The following is a 26,241-nucleotide window of genomic DNA, read 5'->3' as shown; positions in this document are numbered from 1 at the left end:
TACCGTGAATATAACGTGCTCACATATCATTTATAAATCGATTTCAATTTATGGAAATTATGCACGACTACGGATTCCCGGACAAACTAACGCGGTTGGTCGAAGCGACGATGGATCGAGTGATGTGTGTAGTTCGAGTTTCGGAGGCATTCTCGAGCCCCTTCGAAACTCGAAGAGCTTTCAGGCAAAGTGATGATCTCTCGTGTTTACTATTTAATATTGCCCCGGATTCCAAAAATCGGTCCAAGCATTCGCCGACGATATCGACATTGTAGCTCGGACCTTTGTAAAAATAGCGGATACGTACACTGGTCATGAATAAATCGCAGACGAAGTACATGAAGGGAAGGGATTCACGAGAAGACAGTGCTAAGGACGCTCCGATCGAGTAGCATTCGTCGCCGCACCAAGTTAACCATCTACAAGACGCTGCTCAGACCGGTAGTCCTTTACGGGTATGAGACATGGACTATGCTTGTGGAGGACCTTGCGGTCTTCGAGCGGAAAGTGCGATGAACCACGAACTGCAGGAGCTGCTTGGGGAGTTACTATCGTTCACACCGCAAAGTTAGGCAGGTTGCGGTGGGCTGGGCATGTTGTAAGGATGTCAGACGACAGCCCGGTAAAGATGGTTCTTAAAACCAATCCGTCAGGGACGAGACGAAGAGGAGCACAGCGGGCAAGGTAGATCGATCAGATGGAAGACGACCTACGAACCCTACGCAGACTGCAGGGCTGGCGAACTGCAGCCATGGACCGGAGAAATGGAGACGACTCTTACGTACAGCAAAGGCCACACCACGGCTTCGGACTGTTTGGTGGGGGGTCAAGCGCTCCAAAGTCATTTGATTGTGAAGTAGGTAAAAATTCTTTGCCAGTCGCCAAAACATTGCGTATGGTGGTAAAACTTGATTTTATCCGCATGCATTGAAATTTGTTTTTATTCTATTCTTTGTATGATTCATGTTTTATCTTTTACGTATCTTCGAGAGTAGTAATACTTGGTAGACTCAAATAGGTTCAGTGAGAACGGAAAATTCAAAATTTCTTGGAATTGTAATTTACAACGCTCCTTCTCGAAACTATGAATTATGAGTTGTACCGCTTTTGAAAAAGAACGAAGATATGCCACTTTGTGACAGTTTGTTCGTTATTCTTTTTGTGAAGTAATTGCAAACCAATTACGGGTGCTGTTTTTCCAACTGCGACACTAACAGTTTTTAACAGTAAATAGAACCCCGTTTCTTGATATTAAACTCACGAGAACTGTAGTATTGAAAACCAATTTTTACTACTTCTTTCCTTTCATATATGGTCGGCGTGCGACCAGACCGAACCAAGCGCCAAAACCATTATTTCGAGTAATCGGCGATCAAAGTTTAACGACCCCGTATGTTTCCTGCAAGCTGCTGCAGAGAGTTTATGTTATAATACCATTATAAACTGTTCAAATGATTTCGTTTTTTTTTTTTTCATGAAAGATAGATTATAAATTTTAACATTCACTGGTGTTAAAAACTCAATTTTCAAAAAAGTGGCGCTTGGTTCGATCTGGTCGCACGCCGACCATATGATCGTGCTTAAAAGGACTTTGTACAAAGCTGGGGATATACCTGAATGCCGCTAGAAGGGAGATACAAATTCTCGCGCTGTGTAAGGTGTTCTACAATCAGCAGCGCGCGGTCCGCCGGTTTCCTCTGTTGGTCCGTCCGTTATAAAAGGCTGTGAAAAATAAAACATTTTCGATAGCAGCTCCGTCCGCGGTCGAATAATGAATACTAAGAAGAAAGCCAAGAACTCAATGATATGCTGATTGCGTAGTTTCTATCATTTTTACCAAATCAGCAACGCATTGGCGAGAAGCAGAAATAAAAAAAAATCAACTTTTTCAGTTCCATTATTTTGGGGTGCTTCCAAGTGCCGTTGATGTTTCACACTAGTGGCACCGACAAATTTATTTAATTCATCGTCATTTTGGATTACCCTTCGTCCATGGCACGGGATGATTTGTGTCACTAACATTTAAATAACAGAGCTGCTCGACTGAAATTCATTCGACTAATTGAGTAAAGTGCGGCTTGATTCGTCTTATGTAATAGGGCCCAATATAAACTTACAGAGAAATCATGAGCATATTATTGTATTTGAGATTTAATAAATAAAATGAAAGGACAAACGACAAAAAAAACGGTGATTCAAGGAACATGCACACAATTGTATTATATTATGCTTATTCTTAGCTTGAGCGGGTAATATTAAGTAGAGCCGAATGATGCACAGGGTTAACCCTCTAGTGCCCAAGCTAATTTCTAGACGGGCTTCGGTAAAATCACTATGAATCACACTTTTTAGGTATTTATTGAACTTCTTAGAATTTTGACTGAAGCCCGCCGAAAGGCGGCATTGGGCACTAGAGGGTTAAAATGCCAATCTCCTCGATATTGCAGATGAAAACAAATTGAAACTGCTCGCAAATAGTTTGGAAAATCACGAAATGATGTGAAATCGACACAACTGTACGTGTCAGCAGTCAGACGCTTGATTATCAGTGTTTACACAAATTTTAGCCGTGCGAAAAATAATTTTTCAATTAGATTAAAGTAGATTATATTTCGGATTGTTTTGAAGATAGTATTCCTTCAAATTTGTACAACATACACTAACCCAGTTTCCTTTTTAATGTATTTTCAACGCTTGAAGAGTGCTATTGGGGAGTGGCAGCGGCAATGGAGATACTAACGAAAAATTTAGTGCTCGAAACGATTATCAAACCTCCCAGATTGTTTACTCGCTAAATCGGTTGTGACTGATTTCAGTTAATTTTTTTTAGTATTGTAGAATTAAAATTATTTTTCTGACAGCTCATTTTATTTTATGCTTTAGTCAACCTTCACTGTTCTCTTTGTATATAGATTACTTACATTATGGAACAATAATGGGGCTAACATTGAGGTTTGAAATTAATATAGCAATTGGTATTCTCATGGGTTCGAGCCCGTCGGTTTTAAATTTTAAAAAGTTCTTTTTTTGAAAACTCCATAGAAACCGGACTTTTTGAAGTTTGACTAACATCTCTTAATGTTTAGCTAACCTCCGAAAATACTCATCATTCCCTCTTCCCTCATAGACGACGAAAATGACGACGACGTGGTGATCGACTATCTGAGCTCCAGTAATCCGCTCATCCCAACGCCGGTGCTGCCGGGTTTTCCAAAATGCAATGATTCCCCAGCGTCGAAGGATCCGACGCTGGCATCCGTAGTCAACCAGTCATTCCAGCAGCAAAGTCTAAACAACGTTCACAATTACCACCACAACAACAACAACAGTAACAGCAGCATCATTGAGAAGTGCAATAACCGAGGCAAGCTCAGCGATATCGTCATCGACACGGCAGCTGCCAACAACAGTGACTGCGGCCAACTGCTGCAGCATCCGACAACAACGACGACGACCGGGAGCAACAGTAGTGTTGCCGCAAGCAACAAAGACAGCAGCACCAACAGTAACCATCACGTCAACATGGTGCCAATCATCAGCGTGACTCCGCACAGTCCGGGTGCTAAGTACAACTTTCTCGGTAGTAGCTAAGAAGATTAGTTCAGTAGTAGCTGAGTGATATAGTTATACAATTGTCTTTCCAGAGGAAACCTTAAACCACTTACAATGCATTCGGGAAAGCGTAGTTCAAATGAAGAACTCCACCATCCAGAATACCAATTTTGGTGGTGCCGGCTTCATTGGGGCATCGGTAACTATTGGATGCTTTTCGATATGTTTCAGAGCTTTACAAAACGATATTCTATTTCCAGCAACTATCCTCGTCAAAGTTGTTCTCATCCTGTCCATCGCTACCGGATCTGACGATCGCCAACTCGGGCAATGTTTGGCCCCACCAGCACATGTACGGTTTGAACACCGACCGACGAAAGTCCTGGACAGCGATCGAGGATCTAACGGAGTGTGCGAAGTCTTCCCACAAGAGGTTCGTCTTTCAATCTGATGGTACCTACGGTTAACAGAACTGTTTATCCTACCCCATAGTATTAGTCTATCGAGCTTGGACAGTGAAGAGCAGGAATCACTGAGAGCTGCCGAACGGTTGCACAACCGTACCAGTCGTAACAGTACTGGGGGAATATCGACGCACTCACTAAACGAGGCCGAACTAGCGGTAAGTATTCGTCGAGCCTAAACGCTGATCAATTTGATTTTGTCTCTTTGATTCATGTTCAGCGCGACTTTGAGAAAATCGTCGCCAAACGAAACCTGGCCCCCGCGGTATGTCGAATTCCACTGCAGAAAAGTATCTCGACACCATCGATAGCACCTGTCCGTAATCAAACTGCAAAGGAGGATACCGCCACACCGTAAGTGCTCTATTTGCTTGTTTTCTCCTACGTGTTTTGATAATTATTTTACAAGTTGTACGTTTTCGAATCTTTTTCATCGTTAACCATCGATTAAAGCCGCGTTGTTTTTGTGTAGAAAATTGTCAATCAGAGATAAGCTTTTGAACTTCATCTAGTCTAGTTGTTCGCTGAAACGTGTCTTGAGTTATGGTTTTGAATACCGATTTTTTAAATAATCTTTGTGAGTTCAGGTTTCAATGCGCAGCTAGATAGACGTGTTTTTGAATACACAAAAAATAAAATCGATGTGTGCAGTTTTTTTTAATATTAAAAATGCGAAGAGGATGAAAAGCATGTTTTCACCTTGGTTACACAATTTTTTCTTTCAAATAATTTGTCAATGTTCAGTAAAACCTTCAAACAGCAAACATTTAACAAACAGTGAATTAGGAACAATCATGCTTAACATCCAAACACATTGCCAGCCCAGTGCTTCAAATTGTTTATGTGTTTTTGTTTCTTTTATTCGCATTCTTTTTCTTCTTAATCGAAAACACTCACATACGCCCACACCCGCACACACCAATATTATTCATTCACCTGCTGAAACAATCAAAAAAATATAAACGACCTCAACCCCATGTCAACACTCGCAAAACCCAACTCGTAGTTCGAGGCATCTTTCCGACAGTGAAGATGAAACCCATGACGATCGGTCTTTGCTCTGTGTGAGAGACAAAACGTAAGTGCGCGTGTAATTGTGCTAACTCCGGCTATCTGTTTCTGTCACCTTTCAAAAGTTTATCCTTCCACTCATTCTCCATTGGCATTCGAACTGACTCGCACTGTACAGGGTTCATCCTTTCCGTCGCGCTCTACTAATTAGCTGCTGTCCTAAGCCTACCTTCATGGTTAAGTTCATGTTTGCCTGGTTATTTGCATCTCCGTTTGTCTGTTGTGTTTAATTTTTCTTTCATGTTATTGTTACTGCGTTACTAAATTCTACTCTCTGTTACCGGCTTTACTGTTCGACCGACATCCTCTTCTAATCTGTCTGTTTCATGAGATGGCTTCATTCGTTTGTGATCTGTTGTGTGTTTTTGTTTTTCGCATTTCATCGGTTCAAAGGTCTAAACTAGCAATGCGAAGTCATTGACCGTAAACATCATGTTAAACATTATTTCAGACTCTAGCAAAAAAAAGAAAATTCAATTCCCTTGCAATGAGATATGAGAATGTGTGTACTAATCATGATTTCAATTGAATGTTTTGTGTTATTCTAACATGTGTAAAGTATTTAATGATGAAATCAGTATCTAACCCGTCACAGCAATTCTTATTGGGATTGTTGTTTGAACACTACGACAAAAATAAATCAGTCAAATATATTATAACAGGTTTACTCTTTTAAATTAGAGCAAATGACGAATAAAATGGAAACACAGGATACAGCAGTTGCGATTGCACAAACTTAAGATAGCAAATAAAAAAAGCAATTTGAAAACTAAACGTAAAGTCATGTTTTAGAACGTGCTAAAAATATCTTTTCTTGAAAATCCAAATCAACTTTGTAAACGCAAATCTCATTGAATACAATTAAAACTTAATTTAAAAATTAAAAAAATACCTTACAAGAGCTTTGTATTTAAATAATAGTGACTGCTGTATCAATTTTAATTAATGGAAAACTAATACCATCGCTCTAATTAGTTTCGTTAGCAACTCGCCATTCTGTGTAATCGGAACTCTTTTAGCTGAACGTACTCATATAATAGATTCGTTAACTAAAAATGGACGTTCTTCTAATTTAAGTGATCCATTGCAGTATTTTAAACCAACTTTTTCTCTTATTTGCATCATCCTTGCAGCGAGGGCTACACGGACCTACCGGAAAAGCGCAGGAAACGAGGATCGCTATTTTTCCGCAAGAAAAAAGACAAGGCCAAAACCAAGGGACAAAATTCCACCTGCGATGGTCAGTATTTCGCACCTTGATTAAGTCCAGATTCATCACTTAAGCGCTTTATTTTTTTCTAGCGTGTGGCGCAGTCATCAATTTGGCTACCTACAAAGAGCATGCCGTCGAGTGCAAAGCGAAAATTGCCAAGGTATGTATTGTGTGCCGGTACAATCGCTAATAGCTGGAAGTTTTTAAACTTGTTGAAATATTTCAGAAATATTTCCAAGTGCAACCCAAATCCAGTTCAAACAAGAAGAACTCAACCAACAGGTAACTATTTGATTCCCGTGTTGTCCCCGTTGGCTGTCGTTTGCCTTTTAAATATGCTCATATATTTGATTTTGGTTTTGGGATTGACATTAATTGTACTTGCATCGGAACTAGTTAGTTTTATGTATGAAATTGCGATGAAACAATTTTAGTTTCTGAATAGCTTTTTACTTACGTTTCACTAGCAATAAGCATCAAAACATGCCAAGCGCCTGCTGCTAGCAACAGTGTAAGAAACAAGACCGTCAAATCTCACACTAAACCACAAACTAACTGGTGGAAAATAAATCACATCCAGATCATGGAGGATGACTTTTATAGCTTTTATCTATTTGCATTTTTATACATAACTAGAGCGAATGACTTGATATGATGTGGATGTGTTGAGTGGAAAAACTTTTTTACTTTCCAAGCGCAGAATGTTCCGTCATTACCTACGTTCCGACTAAGTTCCGCATTATGTTTTGGCTTTTTTCATTTTGCTTCAATCGATTCGTTCGCTTTTTATGAGCTTTGTTTTCGTTTCCAGCCAAATTAAAGAATGCTCTTACGAAATCCAATCGAAATACTAAAGCTATATTAACAGCAAGTATACAAACTTTTCCGTTCATCACTCCTGATAGAAAACGACATTTTTCATTCATTTTGAAACAATCTTCCATTGTGAGCCGACCATTTTTTGTTGATTTCCAGCTAATAATAAGCCTCCAATGTCTCTGTTCTTGTTATTAATGCTAACCCAAATCCGTCAATCGACTATATTTGCGAAAATGTCCAAAACTGTATTTGTCAAATCATAAAAAATATCGCAAAACGAAAAACCAAACCAAAACCCAATCAGTGAAAAAAGCGGCAAGAAAATGACTGGATGCTACTCTCCGTGGAGATTGGTCGCTAACAAATTAGGCGTGGTTTCCACTCACGCTAGGTAACGCTAGTCAAAATTCTTTCTCACTCTACTACTACTACTACTACTTCTTCTACACCCATGTTTATATTTCTCTGTCTCTGTGCGTCTTTATACACCAACAACCAATCAATCAGATTATTTCAATAAAATTTTCGCAGTTAATCCCATGTTTTTACCGTTTACAAAGTTGCAATTTCACCTCTTTTCCATAACATTTGAATTTTGTTCTGTAACAGAAGCAAACAAACACCCATCGAACACAGAGTTTGAGTTTACGTGTTACCGTTGTTGGATTCTATGTTCGATTTCTACTGCTACTTTAACCAATAAAAAAATCTGTTTTCAAACTGTCCGCTACAAGCTACTACTAGTCTGTCCACGATGTCTAAACACGCAGTAATAAATATTAATATTTGATTTTTGAGTAGAAAGCTATTAGTTGCTCTGTTTTGCTCTTTGTAAAAAAACAACCCCTGCTATACAGGTTAATACTTCCGACAGACTCAAGATGAACATTAAATAACTATGGAACGGATGCTGTTGGGTAGCTAATACGCGCGGGAAGTCAGTGAAGGGTTGATGTAAAAGAAGGACAGTGTTCATTGTCGTAATCCTCAACTTTCGGTGGGCTTGTTGAAAAAGTTCCAAGATTAGAAGACGAAAAATTTTTGTTTCCTCTCAATGTGCGACGAAAGTGGAAAGCATTTTGATTATTTCGAATTGCTCTCTTCATTTGGAAATCATTTGACTACGATTACTAACATTTCAGCGAATGCCTTCATTTAAAAATGGCTGAGGCCAGTAATTGTTTTTACAATAATCTGAACCTATTTGCAGTTCGTGAATTTCAAGGTTTTTTCAAAATCCTATCTAAAATTCGGATACCGTATGTAAATAAAAATAACAAAAACGTACATGAAAAACCTCATTTTTTGATTTATTTTGATATTTGATTTAAATAAACCTATTATATATTTTTTTTATAAATTTGCAGTCAAAACATTTTCTCCGATTCTAGTGTTATTTATAAAAATGTTTTTTTTTTCTATGGATCAATAATGCAGATTTTTTACTTAAAAACAATAAGAAAATATACCATGAGAAAAGGAAACACTTGAAAATGTTGGAAGTTTTATCCAAGGTACGATCGTATAACTGACGCAGAACTACGCGTGTTTTGTTGATGAGTCATAAAGACTACTATTGCTTGCTCAAATCAAGAAACTTTTACTATTAAGTTCAATCTCACAACAACCCGCTTCAAAATTTACAAAAATTCCAGAAATATAAGTAGATGTGCCTTTATTATAATCTAAAATATCGCATAAAAGACGAAAAACTGAGGTTACAACACATCTAATTTACTCATTATATGCACATAATGCACCCCATTCAATTTCAATAAAAATTGGATAATTAGATGTATACACGGGAATGAAAAAAGAAAGAAAACGTTTTTCTCGAAACTGCGAATTTTTAGTTGTGCGCTGCTGCTATTGCCACAACCCGCTACGCTATTGAATGTAGGGCCGTCCGTCCGTCTCACCTTCTGCAGAAAAATGTAACAATTTTGACCAGAAACACGCTTTTATAGTCCCTTTTAAAGCTTCATAGTAGGCTCCGCCTTTTTGTCAAGTTTCACATTCTCTCATCTTCACAGCGGAAAAGACATATGCTGCTCTCACACACGCAACAATATAACCCGTATCGTGGTTGCGAGTTGGAACGACTAGCGATTTCTGTTGTTCGCTCTTGCATGTTGCAGCATATTGCAACTGTGCGGCTGAGGGATAGAACTCTGTTCATGCTTCCATGTTCATGCATTATTTCCAAGCTCTAGTGCTTGAGACTTGAGAGTTTGCTGATCGAAATTGGATAAACTGATCGCAACCTTTGTGCTGCCTTGACAAAGGAGCTCGTAGAATCGAAACGTTTGCTGATATGTAACCAACCAGAAAGTGATTTGTTCAAGCCGAAAGCAAATTCGGATAGCCAGCTAAAAACGGCTGGAAACGGCTGAAAACAAACCAACTTATGAGCTTTCTAATAATAACTGATAACTGAAGGTAAACTATAAAATCGGAAAATATTGTTAATTGCTACCAAGGGGCAAGACAGCTTTCATCTGAGTTACTCTAATACTTGAGAGTAATTCTAATTTATTCAATATAACTCCGAAATTCCAGATCCAGAAATTCACATCTTCGATTACCTTGAGAACAAGGAAAATTTATGAGAGGTGAAATCGAGTAACATTCATACTTATATTTGCGGTGGGAAAGAGGTTTAAGGCAGGATATTTAGAGACACGAGTGTTACTCAGATTTGCTCTTTATTTTTCATGTTTTCTCAGAAAAACTTAAATTTACTCACTTTTATCTGAGTTACTCCAATTTAATTTATTACTCCAATTTACTCAATATTACTCCAAAATTCTCAGATGATTCACATCTTTGATTACCTCGAAAGTAAGAAATATATAAACGATGGGACCGAGCAACATTCATATGTATATTTGCGGTGGGAAAAAAGTTTAAGGATGGATATTCAGAGACACGAGAGTTACTCAGATTTGCTCAACATTTTTCAGGTTTTCCCAAAAGAACTAGGAAAACCTCAAATTTACTCACTGTCTTACCCCTCGATTGCTACAAATTGTCTAAGGGAAAATCCTTGTAGAAGTGCGCGGATACGATCCATCGCGTAATGTCTTCTACAAACAGTGCAGAAATTTGATTCGCGCTCTTTTTGTGAAAGATACAAACAGCTCATTTCTAAGGCGATTTTTCATGCCTCGTGCGAGAAAAATTCTCCCTCATTTGATAATACTGTCTGTGCAGAGCAAAATCGGAAGCGCCGAGTTTTTGTAAAAAGGCAGACAATAAAGAATAAAGGTCCAAACACAATGGATACGTTGCGGCAATTTGACAGTTAGCCCATACATTTTCTGTCAAATTAACGTCAACGCAACGCAAACGTATTCATTGTGCTTGGGCCTTAAGGAACCAGATTTTTCGTGCTGTCTTAAATTTCAAATAAGGCCGCAGACGCAGCTATGCCATTGCACTGATTTGTGTGTGTGTGTGTGTGTGTGTGTGTGTGTGTGTGTGTGTGTGTGTGTGTGTGTGTGTGTGTGTGTGACACATAATTCTGTTCCGCCGTAGTCCCATTGGGTCTATTGACCGCGGGGATACAAAATGTGCAGATTTGTCTTAAAAACGCAGATTTTTAGAGTCGGTGTGCAGATTTTTACTGATTCCAGATAAGTATATTTTTTCCATAGTTTCTGCAGATTTTTGTCAGAGTCTCTTTATATTTGCACAGACTTTCTCAACATCTGTGCAAATTTTTGCAGACTTGCGAACGCTATTTTCAAAATCAGACAAATTATTTCAGACTTTAGGCAGATTTTGTCGGTTTTTCGAGAAGTTGCATACATTTTGCATGCATTTTTCAAAAACACCTGACATCTCTGATTGCCCGTATGAAAGATCAAGGAAAAATGGTAGCTTTTCATGGACCTGTTTCAAGTAGCAGGCAGAGTATCGATACAGCTGGTATCGATGCTCCGCCCTCAATGTCAGCATGGTATCAAAACCGCCAAGAGAAAAATATCGATACTTGAGTATCGATACTTTTGTAAGTTTTAGCCAATGTTATTTACGATAATGATGTGCTATAAGCCTTCGATATTGATGTAGTGTGGTGGTTGGTAAACCTATAGACTGCAACTCGCTCTAGTTGTTTTGCGTTAAAACATTTTCTGCCCATGATAATGTAGATTCGAGTATTACAAACAAATCGCAGTGTACAGAAGCAAAGCTAGCGATATTCGACGCAGATGATGGAGGTAAGAGTAGGTTAACTCGTTGTGAATGTAGTCTCGGCTATTCAAATTTGGCACTGGCTTACATTAGGGTGGCGATGGCTGCCAAGGTGGACGGAGTTTTCTACTGCAGTTGCTACGCTCCGTTGGCCCACAGAGAGGTTCGCTCAGATGGTCGACCGTATAACCCTGGAACTAACGGGACTAAAGATGTTGATGGTACGCTTAGGCTGTTGAGTGGGAAAATCACTGCACTAACCAGAAGCGCCAGATTCTGTTGGCAGCTTTGGCGAAGCTCAATTTAGATCTGGCCCAAAAGCGGCAAGGGTAACGGACGGTGAACTCATTGAGATCGCCCCTGGGTTGTTCAGAACGGTCATGGAGATATGCTTAGACGATGACCTCTTTCCGAATAAGTGGAAGCGACAGAGACTGGTTTTTCTACCGAAGGCCGGGAAACCAACAGGTGACCTGTCGGCATATAGACCAATCTGTCTGCTAGACACAGCAGGCAAGGCGCTTGAGAGGGTAATCCTCAACAGACTTGTGAGATTCACCGAGAGTGAAATGGGTCTGGTAAGCAACCAATTCAGCTTCCGGTGAAGGTAGGTCCACGGTGGATCCTATTCTCTCCGTCATAAAGACGGCCGAGGTAGCATTCCAGCGTTAAGGAAAAACGCGTTCAATAGCGAAAGCTGGGACTCTATAGCCTACGCGCTTCGGAGTCTTAGAGTGCCGGTGCCACTGTACAAGATTCTGGAAAGTTACTTTCAGAATCGAGTGCTGGTCTACAACATACACGAGGGTCAGAAATGCGTCCCGATTACCGCAGGGGGTACCGCAAGGTTCTATCGTGGGTCCGGTTTTGTAGAATGACATGTATGACGGGGTGCTGAAGCTTAAGCTCCCACCGTGAGCGGCGATTCTGGGCTCTGCGGATGACAACTCTAGAAGTATACGACGAGTAAGTCAGCAAGGTCGAGTTGAAAGCCACGCTATCCATACGCGTAGTTAAGGATTGGATGAACTCCAGGAAACTGGAGTTAGCGAACCATAAGACAGAGGTCCGACTCTCCGTTGTTAACAGCAATCGGTACCAACGCCCGCCCCGGTTAGATCTCGCGCGACTGAGGCAGCCTAACGTCGCCGAAAACTACGCGCACTTGTTCGAAGCTGCGCTGTCGGAAGAGGTCCAGCTGGAGGAAGGTCCTCTCAAGGACTTTTGGAACACAATTAAAAAATCCATCAACAGCGTAGCGGAGAACGTCATCCGGCATGTGGGACGAACCCACCAGAAGGAGTGGTTCGACGACGAATGTAGGAGGGTGATGGATGAGGAGAATGCTGCGCGGGCGGCTAGGATGCGCAGTGCCACTCGTCAGAATGTGGAAAGACATCGACAGAAGAAGATGCTGCGAACCCAAATCTTTCTGCATCTTTCTTAGAAAACGTAAAAATTCTACCAGAAACTATCATGCAATCACCGTTCTGAAAGCCGCCTACAAAGTGCATTCCCAAATCATTTTCTGCCGCCTCTCACCCCTAGCCAACAGATTTGTGGGAAGTTATCAGGCCGGCTTCGTGGATGTGGCAGATCCTCCAGAAATGCCGTGAATACAGAACCCCCACGCACCATCTATTCATCGCCTTTAAGGCCGCGTATGACACTATCGAAATAAAAAGAGCTATAGAAGTTCATGGACGAAAACGGCTTTCCGGGGAAGGTGATTAGACTGATAAGGGCTACGGTGGATGGGACGCAGTGCAGTGTGCGGCTTTCGGGTGGATAGTCGGTCCATTTGAATCTCGCAGGGGGCTTCGATAGGTTGATGGTCTCTCCTGCCTGCTATTCAATATTGCGCTACAGGGTGTAATGAATCGAGCGGACATCAACACGCAGGATACGATTTTCAACAAATCCAGTAAATTCGTTTGCTTTGCTAATGACAAGACAAAGGTCATCGTGAACAACCGTAAATCGGAACAAAAGGCGTCGATTAGTGCCGATGGATGCACTATCGCCTCAAAGCGATCCTTGAGGGTAGTGATAGACGACAAGCTCATGTTTGAGAGCCTGCAAGAAAGCTTCGGCGGTACTTAGCAGCAGGCGAAAGTTGCTAGCTAGCGTGGCAACGTTCATATTCAGGTACGGCGGACCGGTGTGGTCGAAAGCGTTGAATACTTCCAGTTACCGCGGGAAATTGGAAAGCACCTACAGGCTCATGTGTCTGAGGGTCGTGTGCGCGTATTGAACCGTGTCATATGGAGCAATATGGGCCCTGGCTGGCATGATGCGTATCAGCATCATTGTCAAAGAGGATGTAGAGTGCTTCGACCAACGTGACACAAGAGACAAACGGAACATCAGAAGGGGTTAACTTCGATGGTCAGGTGGCAGCGAGAATGATCCAATTCTACCAAAGTTAGATGAACGCACCGACTCATCCCGGAGGTAGCCGGATACCGAGAGGCGCCATGGGGAAGGTAACTTCCACCTGACACAAATACTGTCAGGCCATGGCTGCTTTAGGCACCTCAAAAAATCAAAAAAAAAAAAGATTTTCTTGGATTCAGAAATTTTTGAGATGAGTCTGTTTCTCTGCTCAAAAACTTTCATGTTGTAGAAACACGATTTTTTTCGAGATAACATCACTGCCGGTACCCGAATGAAAAACAACATGTTGAGAAAACGGCGATTTAATATTATCCGTGAATTTTCGGGTTTCCAGAAATTACATCCAGAACCAATGACCATAACAGTTTCATGGCACCACAAGTTAATTGTTGAGAACAAAAAACCATGGATGGAATTGGTTTTACGTTATATAACTTGAAAAAAAAGACAAAATGGGACAAAATATGCGGGTACATTTCAAAAGTACTCGCATATTTTGTCCCATCACATATAAATTCAACCAGCAACCGGCAGTATCATTGGCAACGTAGATTGTGCTACAGAAAAACAACATTCATAAGTTAACTTTTCAGAAATTGGTTTCCATTACTTTTTGCGAAGTTCAATCATTCATTTCAATCATTTCTCTTTGATTTTATTAAAAAAAATCCAAGCAAACCTTGAGATTCACGTACTCATATGAGTTTATTCCCATTAATATAGTTAATATATAAATCGAATGTTGGTGAAAGTTTATTGAGAAACTTTCCAGTCAAAGTTAAATAAAAGTTTGCATATATCAAAACACTCATCGCAACAAAAATAGTGGAGCAATCTAACAACATACTACGGATTGAGTCTCGTCTCCCAAATCATTCCGCTTTAGAGATTGCTGCTTCTTCACAACCATCCAACAGTTCGCACCCATCGTTCATGAAAATCTCACTGCAATATCTCATTGACTACTGCCACGGCCACTAGAACTATTACTTATTCTACTACTTCTCCTACTACTACTACTGATACCACTGTTAGTACTGCAACTATCTAATACTATCTAACACAATCGCTAATTAATAGAAGAGTATCAAAATTGGTAGTTTTGTGCCTCGTTTATTATTTCCACAGAACATGTTGCTCATCATGTTTTGTATCCTAGAACTGTACTTAAATCCTGTACACTAAGGAAGATTAACCATAGTCCACGTCTAGCAATCACACTGTATAAAAAATGTGATTTTTTTTGTGTACTAGCCAACCATTCCACACGGTTCATTTCCAAACTTTTGTTGCTTGAAGTACTATGTATCTAATTTTTGTTATCTCTAATGGTTCTGAGTTGTGTAAACGAAAAAAAAACAAACACCCAACACACGTACACAATCAGCAAACTGTATCACATTCACACATGTACTGTAATACTATCACTCTCGTTGGATCAGTTACTTCTCGATTGTTTCGTTGTGTCTCAGTTCTGAGTGGAAAGCGAATAACTTTCGATTCCCTCTTGTGTTTTTTTAGCCTCTAGCCGTCGTCCCACTTCGGCAGAAAGTTTGTTCGGTTTGAGTTATTTATATGTTTTCATGTTTTTTTTTCTTCCTTTCGTTCACTTTTGCTTGCTGTAGCCACAGTTCTTCGCATCATGATGATCAAGGTAGAGACTATTACGATGGCAACATACAAAATGACAACTCAAAGTGAGTATTGTGTTTCCACCTATAGAAGACACCAAAAAAAAAAAAACACTCGCATCTATTTAATTGGAATTTGTCGAAAACAAGGGCTCTCAACCGGAAACTGTTACACTGTATTCTCATCTTCCTTAATAGCGATTTTCCCCTTTATTCCCTTTAGTTTTTTCGTTGATTATTCCTTGCCCTCATTGCAGAAAAAAAACCGAAAGCGGTATTGTCTCTCCTTACACTTACACCGACGTCAACTCGATGAATTGCCTCAAAGCCTATTCTTTGGTAATTTTTTTCCATAAGTTGCGTTTTGATTCAGTTTTGCTAATTCTCTCAAATATGTATAAGAAATTTATTTGTACGACAGCATGCCCTTTTTCTTAACCATCGTTTCAATGTTGGTTTATTCTTTTAAATGATATTAACGATAATCTAAAGAACAAGAATTTAAGCTAGCCTGAAAGCACCATAAAGCCAACTGCCAAAAGTGTTTGAGAAATATGTGTCGACTCTAGAATCAGTGATGATTTTCGAAGCAAATCCTAGGTGAATTTTGGCACCCTCTTTTGTGTTTTCAGCTACTCGGATGACACACCGTTGATACGGGACGAATTTCTACATGAAGCGCCGATCGGTCCACATGACCTTGGTGCGGAACCCATTCTAGGTGTGGCCATCGATGAGCCCGACTCGTGGAGTCCTAGTGTACCAAAGGAGATTGTGAAGTCGCTTAAAGATAAACAGGTGAGCTCTCCATAGCATACCCTTGCAAACACACAGTTTGCTGATAGTTTTTATTCCCGAATAACACTCCAAAAGCAGGTGAAACGCCAGGAACACATCTACGAGTTCATTATGACGGAGAAACATCACTGTGAAACGCTACTAGTCATGCAAAAGGTTTTTGTCGAGAGCCTCCAGAAGCACTTTAGTCATCTAAACCTGGAACGAATGTTTCCACGGTTGCTCGACCTTACCGAGCTGCACACGGGCTTCCTAAAGAAGCTTCGGCTAAAGCAGCGCGAGCGGCACGTCGTGGATAGCATTGCTGACATTCTGTTGGATTTCTTCTCGGCTATGTCAGCGCAGAAGCTCAAGTCCGCCTATGGCGAGTTCTGCTCTAACCATCGATCCGCACTGAGCACGTTTAAGTGCTACATGACCGGGGACAATACGTTCGCTGAATGGTACAAACACTGTCAGCAGAATCCTCTGCTCAAAAAGAAGGGCATTCCAGAATGTATACTGTTTGTGACCCAGCGGCTAACCAAGTATCCCTTGCTGATTGACCCATTGCTCAAGAGTTCCCGGGAGGATAGGATCGAACAGGAGAAGCTGCAGAAGGCAATGCAGCTGGTCAAGGAGATTCTTGTCGATGTGGATGCACGGGTAGCGGACAAAGAGAAAGAGGATCGTCAATTAGAAATTTTCAAACGAATCGACGCCAAGTCATATGCAATTTTTAAGAAAGATAAGTTCAAAAAGTCCGATATTATCTCCAGTAATAGAAAGCTAAAGTAAGCAGTTTGCGGTTTTAGTTTGTGGTTTAGGTAATAATTATTGATCTGCTTATCACTCAATCCAGATTCGAAGGTATTGCGACGCTGATGCAGGGCAGATCCAAAATGCAAACGGTTCTGGTAGTTGTCCTGTCCGACTGTCTATTCTTCCTTTTGGAAAACTCTCACAAATACTCGTTTTTCACTCCTGAAAATAAGGTAAGATTGGTGGGTGTGCTGTTCAATGGTGAGATCTGAATTAACTCATCTCTGTCCGCCCAAAACAGGCTGGAGTGGTTTCTCTGCAGAAGCTTCTGATCCGAGAAAAAGCTGGCACCGAATCTAGGGGCATTTACATCATTTCTTCCAACCCGGCATACCCGGAGATGTTTGAGCTGAAGGTTCAGAGTCCCAAAGATAAAAATGTTTGGATTCAATCAATTAGGTGAGTCGCGCCAGAAAGAATCGAGGCGTTTGAAGTTATTAACAATTTCTACGCCACAGAGCTGCCGTTCTCGATTGCCCATCGGACGAATCCGAGGCTGAGGATTACATGACTGCCGAACAACGCCAAAAATTAATAGATGCTAAGCAAGCCAACATTCGAGAGATTATCTGTAAGTATAAGGCCGATGGACGGTGTGTGCTAGATGTTGTTCGATGATGTATTTGTTCTCCTGAAGATGTGGGTAACAGTATAACTTATCGCGAGTGTAGCGTTGGAGCGTAGTTCGATATTGTTTGTCACGTTCTTCGACTCGGTGGAATGTGTTTCTGTTTAGAATTTTTTATCCAGTAAAAAGAACTTTTGAGCATTTTCGAGAAATGGAATTGCAAAATTTAACTTTCGAATGGGGAAATGAAATATTAAATAAGTGTAAGTGTTAGCTTACAAGTTTGAACTTTTTGTCTCAAATCCAAATCGAATTATTTAGTATTTTTTTTTTGGATTCATTGGATCTTGTGCAAAACTTTACTAGAAACTTTTACTACAATTACGATTCCTTAACATTAATGAGTTTTAAGTTATGTACTCCCTGCCACGACAATAAGCTAGATCTCCGCACTAAAATGTACCGCTAGAACTAAATGTGTACTAAACTAGACATTGCTTGTTCTGTTTCTATCAAATTTCATTGCTCAAGCGATGGGAACAACCGAACTCGAAGGTAAACTTATCTTTCTATCGTAGACTTTTGAATCTGTAGTACATTTATTTGTAAGCTGTAATCGAGTTTGATTTGTACCCGCGTACTTACGTTCGCACTCTTCTGGTACGTCCCCACAGGTAAAATGAGGCAAAAAGACTTCGAACAGGCGATCCTGCTAGAGGAAAAGATCGCTCTGCAGCTGAGCCTGCTGCTGGACAACGAGCACAATACGGAACAGCTTGGCCCCACGGTAGAGGCATTCATCTCCCACTACGGCTCCTACCGGGATCTGGTTTCGGACGACTGTGATACGATAGAGATTTGGAAGCGCGTGTTGAATACGATTCAGGAAATCAGCAACCTTGCAGCTTCGCTGTACACCGCTGCCACCGGATTGCCACTGTCGCGATCCTGCAGCTCGGTGGGTGAGCGGCAAAGTGAAGTTTATATCTCACCAACCTTACCAAAGCGGGCAGAAACCTTCGGAGGATTCGACGAACGACGATCTAAGCAACAGCAGAGCATTATCAACACGTCGCGAGATGCTGTACTCTCAACCCTATCGGCCGGCTATTTTACCAATCGGGAAATCTACGAAAAACGCGAGTCCAATGCATCGGAGGCGGAAGGTGGCCCGTTCTCGCCAGGGTTGCAACAAGCTCCAATAAAACTGAATCCTGAAGGTCCATCTACCGAACAAGCAAAGGATAACAGCTATGCAGCACTCCACGTGTCCCATCATCTGCACACTCTTCTCTGCATTATCTCTCAGCAGATGACAACGATTCAAAGTTTGCAGCATCAGCTTAACGCTTTTCGTGAGAACCCAAAAAATATGTATCGTCACAATGATCAGCTGGAAGAGCTTCGCAATTTGCAAGACAAATTGCAGGAAGAGAAAACGGCTTGGCAAAAACAGAAAGAAACTGAAGAACGCGAGTTGGATGAACAGCGACTATCGCAAAAAACTCTACAAGATCAAATTCGCGCCGAGCAGGAAGACATCAAGCAGCAGCGAGAGCAACTATATCGGAAGATGGAAATTTTGTCCAGTCAGGGACTGCTGTTGTCACCGAGTGTGAGTAGAAATCATTATTTTCTTGATTTACAATGGAATAAGAGGTTTTATACCGTCCTAGGTTGCCATTCCTGTATCGTCTGGAGCGATGGCATCGCAACATGAAGATCTAATGGGAGCTGAAGAGTACCATCTTGATGGTGGCATGGCTGGGTTCGGAAACAATTCCGCTGGCCCTGCGAATACTACAATCGATCGAAGAAAGGATAAATGGAGAACGGCCAGCAGTAAGTTTGTTATAGAGTTTCTTAGTAGCAATAAGTCTAATGCTGTGTTTCCAGTTAACAAAGCTCCTCCAGTGAATCTGGTTAGTGCTACCAATGCACCAAAGATTAACGCGTCTGCCATCAAACAGCAGCTTCCGCTGAAATTGTCATCTCTGTCGAGGTAATGTATAATCAGTCATACCAATTCTGATTAAATGACAATGTTTGCTAATTTCAGTACCAAACCGAGCTCCAACAACAATTCTGTTACTTCCCCCAGCGGTAGTAGTCCAAGTCTCATGAGCAGTGGCAGTGTCGGAGTCACGCAAATGTTTCCTCTCAAGCTAGCCGATAAAAAGGTATAAAATCAGTGAACCACTTTATTCGTTTTTCTTAAACGGTATATCTTCAAATCACAGATTAGCTCTAGCTTACCAAACCACTCGCGAACGGGTAGCAGTCCCGCGGTAATTCAGCAGCAGGTACCAGTTCAGCCCGGAAACCCTGCCACAAGGTGAGACAGCTTACTTTCATATTTAGATTTTATTTGATTCAAAAGCGAATTTTTAGAGCATTTCCGAATCGATTCCCCAAGTTAAAAAACTGACAATGGAATTATTTAACGAATGTCTGCAGCATCTTAGGTTATAATATTCATTTTTACCTTTCAGAACAAACACTTATCCCAAAATTCCGGAACGATATCGCCTACGCAGCTCTGACAACTATCAGCCATCTCAGCACTACGCTAACACGCAACCGCATCCACTGGCCTCGCCAACTCCCTCGCATGCTTCCTCGCTCCGCTCACCGGCAATTCACGAACAACATCAGCAGCAATATCAACAGCATCACTTCCACCCGCAGCATCACTCGATGCACAGCACGCCGCTCTCGTCGCGGCACTCGAGTCTCCAGTCGCCACCACAGGCCGGGTCGCCTTCATCTTCCTCGGATGCCGGCAGTAATAACAATACCAGTAACAACAGCCCTGCTAGCAACAAAAAGGACTCCACCAAAGGCAAGGAGGAAGAGGTGATTTATTTTTGATACATGCCAGTTGAGGTCGAAATTTAATCACCTGGAAGTGTTGGACTGGATCTTGTTGTGCATGCTGGTCATCTCGCTGACGTTATATGTTGTAATGATGATTTTGCGATTAATTTTTCCTACTATATGATCTCTGTTGAACTATTGTTAGACTTCTGTTCGTTCTAATTTTCTCTCTATTGAACTGACACTTCTACATTTAGCTAGAGAGGTTCTCTGAGTGGGATAAGTAGATTTATGAATTATGGCTCAGTTAAGAAGAAAAATCTGAATTGTGAGAATTAAAGTTGTGCGATGTTTTTATTTTGTGAATTTTGCACTAAAAATCCCACCGGAGCTGACTTTTCCAGACGCTCAAAGTGCTGTGCAATCTATTTTCCTCTAGTGACTATCGTTTGTTAATTTTACGCTTGCTTTTCGTAAAACGACATAAGCAAATCAATATGGCCTATTTTTGAGCGTAGCGAAGTGAGTATGCTCGAACATGCACAACCACGGATTGTAAAAAAAGAAACAAACCACGACAGTAGGTTTTCGTTTGTTACCGATAATCGCTTAATCAACAGAATAGTTTATGTTGATCACACGGGTTTATCAGATTAACCACCATTTCTTTAACACGCACAAACAAAAGCTACAGCTTTCCGATCAGTACAATTCGGACGTTTAAAAGTCTACACAATAGTTTTGTGACTTATGTGTGTTCCGTAGAAGGACGACATATTCTCTGCACCTAGTCGAGCAGATGTTAAACCTGAAAGACTCGAATACATCCATTGTGTGTATATGTATATAGTGGTAATGCTATGTTTAGAGCTAGAAGAAAAAAAAAACGCAAAAGAATACAGTAGTTCTTACAAACAGTTAGCAACGCAGCTGAGCGATGTGTCGAATTCATTTTGTTCCAGTTTTCCTTATGTAGGAATTCCTATTCCAATGTGATCAAGCTGTTGATTTTTCTATAGAGTACTTATATATATAGCATACATACACATACATATATATTGATCGGCATCAAAGAGAGAGTGTTGCATTTATAGGAGTTAGTTTCCATCGACTAAGCTATGATAACACAGCTGCTATATTTACCAATGTACTATTACTCATCAAATTTAACGAGACTGGTATTTAGAGAGGTATAAAAAAACATTACTCACGTGTTACATAACTACTTTTCGAGAATCGCTACACACGTCATGTGAATAAATATTAATATCGTATAAAAACTGCGGGGAAAGATTCCGGCGGCATGTCACCACAAGTGTTGAAGTTGTGATTAAAGGGAGAGAACTATAATACACTGATTTTGATCTAAAATCAAAGTTCAACAATATCGCAACACTAGAGGCGCACGCTGTCGTCAATCTTTCCCCCGCATAACAAGTACATTTCCAAAACAAGTAATAAGACTACCCTTGGTTGTTACTTATCGTTAGTGTTAGTCTAGAGTAAACATTAAAACATTGCTTATCAAAACCGAACAAAAGGGGAAAAAATGCAAAACATCTCGACAATATAACATTAACAAGCATTACCATTTACTGTAGAGAAAATAGTTGAATTGAGCCAACAAAAAAAACATGTAACCAAACGGGCAACACTGGTAGATGCGTGTATTTTGCCCAACAATGATGCAGACAGAAATTACAAAGCTCAAAACAATCAATCTTTTTAGACACACATGTAAGCCAAATGTTTTCAAAATTTACTAATTTCGAACTTGAATCAATTGGTGTGTATGTGTGCGTGTGCATGCGACCATGCTTGGGTGTTTGTGAGCGCACCGGATGGGCATTATTTTCGCGAATTATGTTGCTTTGCAGGTACGTCAGCGATCTGCTGTAATGCCTGCAAGCGGAGATATATTGTAGAAACCTGAGACAATGAAAGTATTAATAATTTTTAAACTTACTGGTAAAAACACAATCACACTTACACTTACAGATACCAGAAAAAGTTACTTATTTCAAATAAACTTCTTGACAATACAAATGTTCTATAAAGTAAAACAAATACGATACAAATTATTGCAACTGCTGGAAAGAATAGTGTACGATCGCAGAGAGCTGAGGCAGAGTTATTCGAAGAAGCTTGTGAACACTATAGGAACATAGTTGTAAGTTTGTCTGTTGAAGTAGATTTGGTCAATGAAACTAAACTGTATGTATGTATAGAACTGAGCGCATATGTTGACTACACAGACACAAGTATTACCATTCTGAGCAGCTGAAACACATTCCCGAAATCTGTAAATATTAGAGACCGGAAACTATTCAATGTTCCAGAGAATAAGTATTTTTAAAGAAGCTATGCAGTTATGTATAAGAGACAGATTATATATATATATATACAACAGTAGTAGACAAACAGTCATACAGTATCGACGGAAAGAAGGCAACTCAACAGAATTTAGATCTGCTCAACTCTCCTAGGGTATCAACATTTGACAAAACTGATGTCACAATACTATATACACTGTATGCCTGATGTGAGTTAACTAAGGTTGAAAAAGAGGGAACTTTCAAGCTGTTCTATTATATCGAGATTCACGTGGTAACCACGGGATTTTTCGTAATTTGTTCAGACCATTGAACGACCGCTTCACAAAATCTCACTGCTTTCTAACTCGCTTTGTAATTGACAGTACGGATGGCATATATACCCTTCTAAATCCATACATTTGCGCTTAAATTGTACAACCGCAGGAGAAAAAAAGTTATTCTTGTTGTTTATCATATGTGGTCGTTGTTGCATATGTGGTAGTAGTGACTTAACAAAGGGTAGTTTCCTTTTCTGTGTATCTACCGCTTATTTCTTTACTAATCAGTAACTACTTAACTTGTTTTGTGTTAAGTAAAATGATGGTTCAATTTCAACCTCTTATATCCATAATTGTACTAGGTAACAGTACAAAGTTAAAACGACGACCTCGACTTTATTTTATCGACTTTATTGTTATTCTTAAGTACATTCTACATTATTTATTCAAACCTCGTGAATTATTAGTACCTATACCAACTCGTCTGTCAAACGATCAGCTCAGCAATGGCTTACTAAACAACCCGTCGAAAAAAAAAATGCAATGTTATTTGAACGGTTAATTCAACAATAAACATAAAACATGATCAGAGCTTGATTCACTACCTGCCTGGCGACCAGAATCGCTGCCCGTAGATTGGTCAAAAACAAAACTTAACAATTTTAGACAAACGAGAGGAAACAATCAAGTATAGACTGTCTGTAAACTAGTTCTTTATTATTATTACTAATTCTACACACTTATAATATTATTTAATCCTATCTTGAAACGTAAAAATGTAACGATTTTACTTATACATATACAAAACACACAACTATTTTAAATCGACAGCACTAATTAGAACTTTCGCCCTAATTGTGAACAAAATGACATACCACAAACGATCAAAATAATGGTCGCAGTGGTCCAAATCTTACAGAAAAAAAACAACATGACACGATGATAACGTACCATTATATTGACTATTGTCGACTTCTGTTTACGTACGCGAAGCATCGCACTTTCGATGCATTCCTTTGTCGCTTACCAGCCGAAATGTCGCCAGCAGTATCGAGACGAGACTGCGTTTAGCGCATTATCATGTAAACAGACTTCATTCCTTTCTACGAGTACGATATAGTATACCTAATCGCAACGAGAACTTAATAGTTTTATCTTGCGAAGCAACTATGTATTTAAATATGTGGAGGAAAAATAGAAAAAAAGCATTCTGGCGAAGATGCGAAGTGTAATCAACTCATTCGGCAACCGAAAACAACCACAACTACTGAAAGTGAATGACAAAATAAATAAGCAAGTATGAAAAAAAAAATCAAGCAAAAAACAACTGAAACAAAAATATAATGTTATTCAAATGTTATTTCAATCACTGTTGAAATGTTAGAATAAATTCAAACGAAAGAACGCCGCGACTCCAATGAATGCCGTTGTGATTATCACTCAGCACCGAGAAAAAGGAAAATCGAAGCGAAAAATAATTTTCTCTCTACTACCCTCCGCTTCTTCAACCGTGACTCGGAGGGCCATTGTCATGGAAAAGTCGTTGAGCCAATTGTTGCGATAATCCTTATCGCACGCTGCGAGTAGTATTCTAACTGAACGAATCGGCGCTTGGCTTGACTAATTGTGGGCACCGACACACTTTGCTTCTGCTTGGACTTGCACCACACATGCCTGCGTCGCATACTCAGACCACTACAATTCAGACTTGGACAGTCTTGTAAGAGTTGAGCAAGGTGGACGTATGATGCCGCATCACGTTCTGATATGGTCCGTCGGATTCTTCTGCGTTTGTTTACTGGTAAGTAAAAGAACCTTGCAAGCAGTTACGGCACTTCGACTTATTATCACGCAAACTTTCCTTAGCTGTACATATGCACCTTTAGGTCTTACCTGAAAGGAGTGAAAAAACCTATCCTGCAGCTGAGCAACACAGTACCAGTAGCCAGCATAAATCCAAAAGGTCAGTAACCTTTCGCTTACAGTGTACGCTAGTGTTTACAGCAAAGCTTGATAATTTCGTAGCCCGCAACGCAACAATTTTCGTGATAGACGTTGAAACAGGCCTGTGTTGCCACCAAACAGATGACTATTTGAAAAATCCCACACTTAATTTGGATGCGATTACGAAAGCGGGTAAACCCAAACCGGCCGGTCGTGAGGCGATGAGCGTGGATGTTTTATCCGGCAGACTGCTCAGCGAAGAGGAACGGAATTGGTTCACTATTTAACAGTGGAGTGTGAGCTGTGAACTCGAACAGTGACGGGCTGTCTCATAGAATGCAATTTTTAGAGAGCGCAGTCTTTGCAACCATAAGGCAGCAGATTATTTACGCATTGCAATGTTTTTAGTTAACGGAATAAAACATTATCTCTCACCATTCTGCGGGTTTCTTCTTGCAAATCGCCTTCACACTAGTTAGCGAGTGACAAAAGATTCAATTTACATTCGACGATACCTTCCGAAAAAAGAATCTAAATTCCACTGATTTAGATGGACTCAGTAGTAAGTTAATGGTTTAATTGAATTTAATCATTTTCATAAAGATTAATTTATATCTTAGCGTTTACGAAGATGCTATTAGCAGTGAAGCAACGAGCCTTAACTGGTTCGTTCAAAAGTTCGTCGGGTCTTTTGTGATTTATTTTAAAAAGATGTTGTTTTTTCGGCTGCGAATGCGAACAACTGCATTGGCAGAAAGAAAGTATCGCATCGTGACGGGTGTAAAAAAATAATTTACTACAATAATAGTAAAAAATACAAAAAAGGAAAACTTCATAATACTAGCGAATGGTACGAAAAAGTGATGCAAAGCATGACAACTTTTTGACCTCCCGAAATCCTTGATTATTGTTTCCTTGGATGACGTGGTATAACTGATCAGCAGCTTAGCTCACATGAAAAAAGGTTTCATCCGTGGATAACTTCAAAAGACAATCACTTTCGCAGTGACCAGCGAGCACCTCAAGAACAGATGGAAAGCAATTGTAGTGAACGATGACTAATAACCAATTATAACCAAATTCTCTGAAGCGAAGACAGCAAACCCACCTGTTCCGGGACAAGAAGCGCCGCCTGGAAGAGATGGAGTGTGAGGAAATGGAGCAGCTGTATCGTTCACAAGAAACACGTAAGTTCTACAAGAAACTGAACGTATCCCCCGGCGCCGGCTTTGTGCCGCGAGCCGAAATGACCGAGACAGATGACTAAGACGGCAGGAGGAACGACTTCGTCAGCACAATGGATGAGGTGGACATTCCGACCCCTTCGATAGGTGAAGTGATGATCCCATCAAGCATCTCGCGAACAACAAATCAGC

General features: G+C 40.3%; 2 protein-coding genes across 12 annotated transcripts in view; both read left to right on the top strand.

Annotated features, from left to right (window-relative positions):
• Positions 1–24,325, top strand: part of LOC129726138 (rho guanine nucleotide exchange factor 18) — a 33,171-nt gene extending 8,846 nt beyond the window's left edge. Inside the window, exons 2-24 of one of the 11 annotated variants that reach the window (XM_055682797.1) lie at positions 3,128–3,580; positions 3,645–3,751; positions 3,813–3,985; positions 4,045–4,174; positions 4,237–4,370; positions 5,023–5,094; positions 6,221–6,327; positions 6,390–6,460; positions 6,527–6,582; positions 7,424–7,510; positions 15,339–15,410; positions 15,977–16,142; positions 16,218–16,915; positions 16,984–17,116; positions 17,185–17,342; positions 17,402–17,514; positions 18,043–18,066; positions 18,186–19,126; positions 19,188–19,353; positions 19,408–19,513; positions 19,571–19,691; positions 19,752–19,846; positions 20,004–24,325. In XM_055682797.1, coding sequence (XP_055538772.1) covers positions 3,128–3,580; positions 3,645–3,751; positions 3,813–3,985; positions 4,045–4,174; positions 4,237–4,370; positions 5,023–5,094; positions 6,221–6,327; positions 6,390–6,460; positions 6,527–6,582; positions 7,424–7,510; positions 15,339–15,410; positions 15,977–16,142; positions 16,218–16,915; positions 16,984–17,116; positions 17,185–17,342; positions 17,402–17,514; positions 18,043–18,066; positions 18,186–19,126; positions 19,188–19,353; positions 19,408–19,513; positions 19,571–19,691; positions 19,752–19,846; positions 20,004–20,382 — 4,562 coding nt within the window. In that variant the 3' untranslated portion in view covers positions 20,383–24,325. The remainder of the gene's footprint in view (positions 1–3,127; positions 3,581–3,644; positions 3,752–3,812; positions 3,986–4,044; positions 4,175–4,236; positions 4,371–5,022; positions 5,095–6,220; positions 6,328–6,389; positions 6,461–6,526; positions 6,583–7,423; positions 7,511–15,338; positions 15,411–15,976; positions 16,143–16,217; positions 16,916–16,983; positions 17,117–17,184; positions 17,343–17,401; positions 17,515–18,042; positions 18,067–18,185; positions 19,127–19,187; positions 19,354–19,407; positions 19,514–19,570; positions 19,692–19,751; positions 19,847–20,003) is intronic. The other 10 variants (XM_055682799.1, XM_055682798.1, XM_055682806.1 and 7 more) reach the window with 10 other exon arrangements.
• A 260-nt stretch (positions 24,326–24,585) lies between these two features.
• On the top strand, positions 24,586–25,307 carry LOC129724665 (uncharacterized). Its single transcript, XM_055679746.1, has 3 exons — positions 24,586–24,722; positions 24,788–24,884; positions 24,947–25,307. The coding sequence occupies exons 1-3, from the start codon at positions 24,666–24,668 to the stop codon at positions 25,150–25,152; spliced, it is 360 nt and encodes a 119-aa protein (XP_055535721.1). The 5' UTR covers positions 24,586–24,665; the 3' UTR covers positions 25,153–25,307.
• The last annotated feature ends 934 nt before the right edge of the window (positions 25,308–26,241 follow it).

This window comes from Wyeomyia smithii, chromosome 2 (genome assembly GCF_029784165.1).
Source record: "Wyeomyia smithii strain HCP4-BCI-WySm-NY-G18 chromosome 2, ASM2978416v1, whole genome shotgun sequence".
NCBI classification, from domain to species: Eukaryota; Metazoa; Arthropoda; class Insecta; order Diptera; family Culicidae; genus Wyeomyia; species Wyeomyia smithii.
This window is presented reverse-complemented; position numbering and strand designations above follow the sequence as displayed.

Bases quoted from the DNA above. Each gene is read 5' to 3' on its own strand.
- LOC129724665 (XM_055679746.1), top strand. From the start codon at position 24,666: ATGATGCCGCATCACGTTCTGATATGGTCCGTCGGATTCTTCTGCGTT. The intron at 24,723-24,787 runs GTAAGTAAAAGA...AACTTTCCTTAG, and splicing joins TCTTCTGCGTTTGTTTACTG to CTGTACATATGCACCTTTAG. The intron at 24,885-24,946 runs GTCAGTAACCTT...ATAATTTCGTAG, and splicing joins AGCCAGCATAAATCCAAAAG to CCCGCAACGCAACAATTTTC.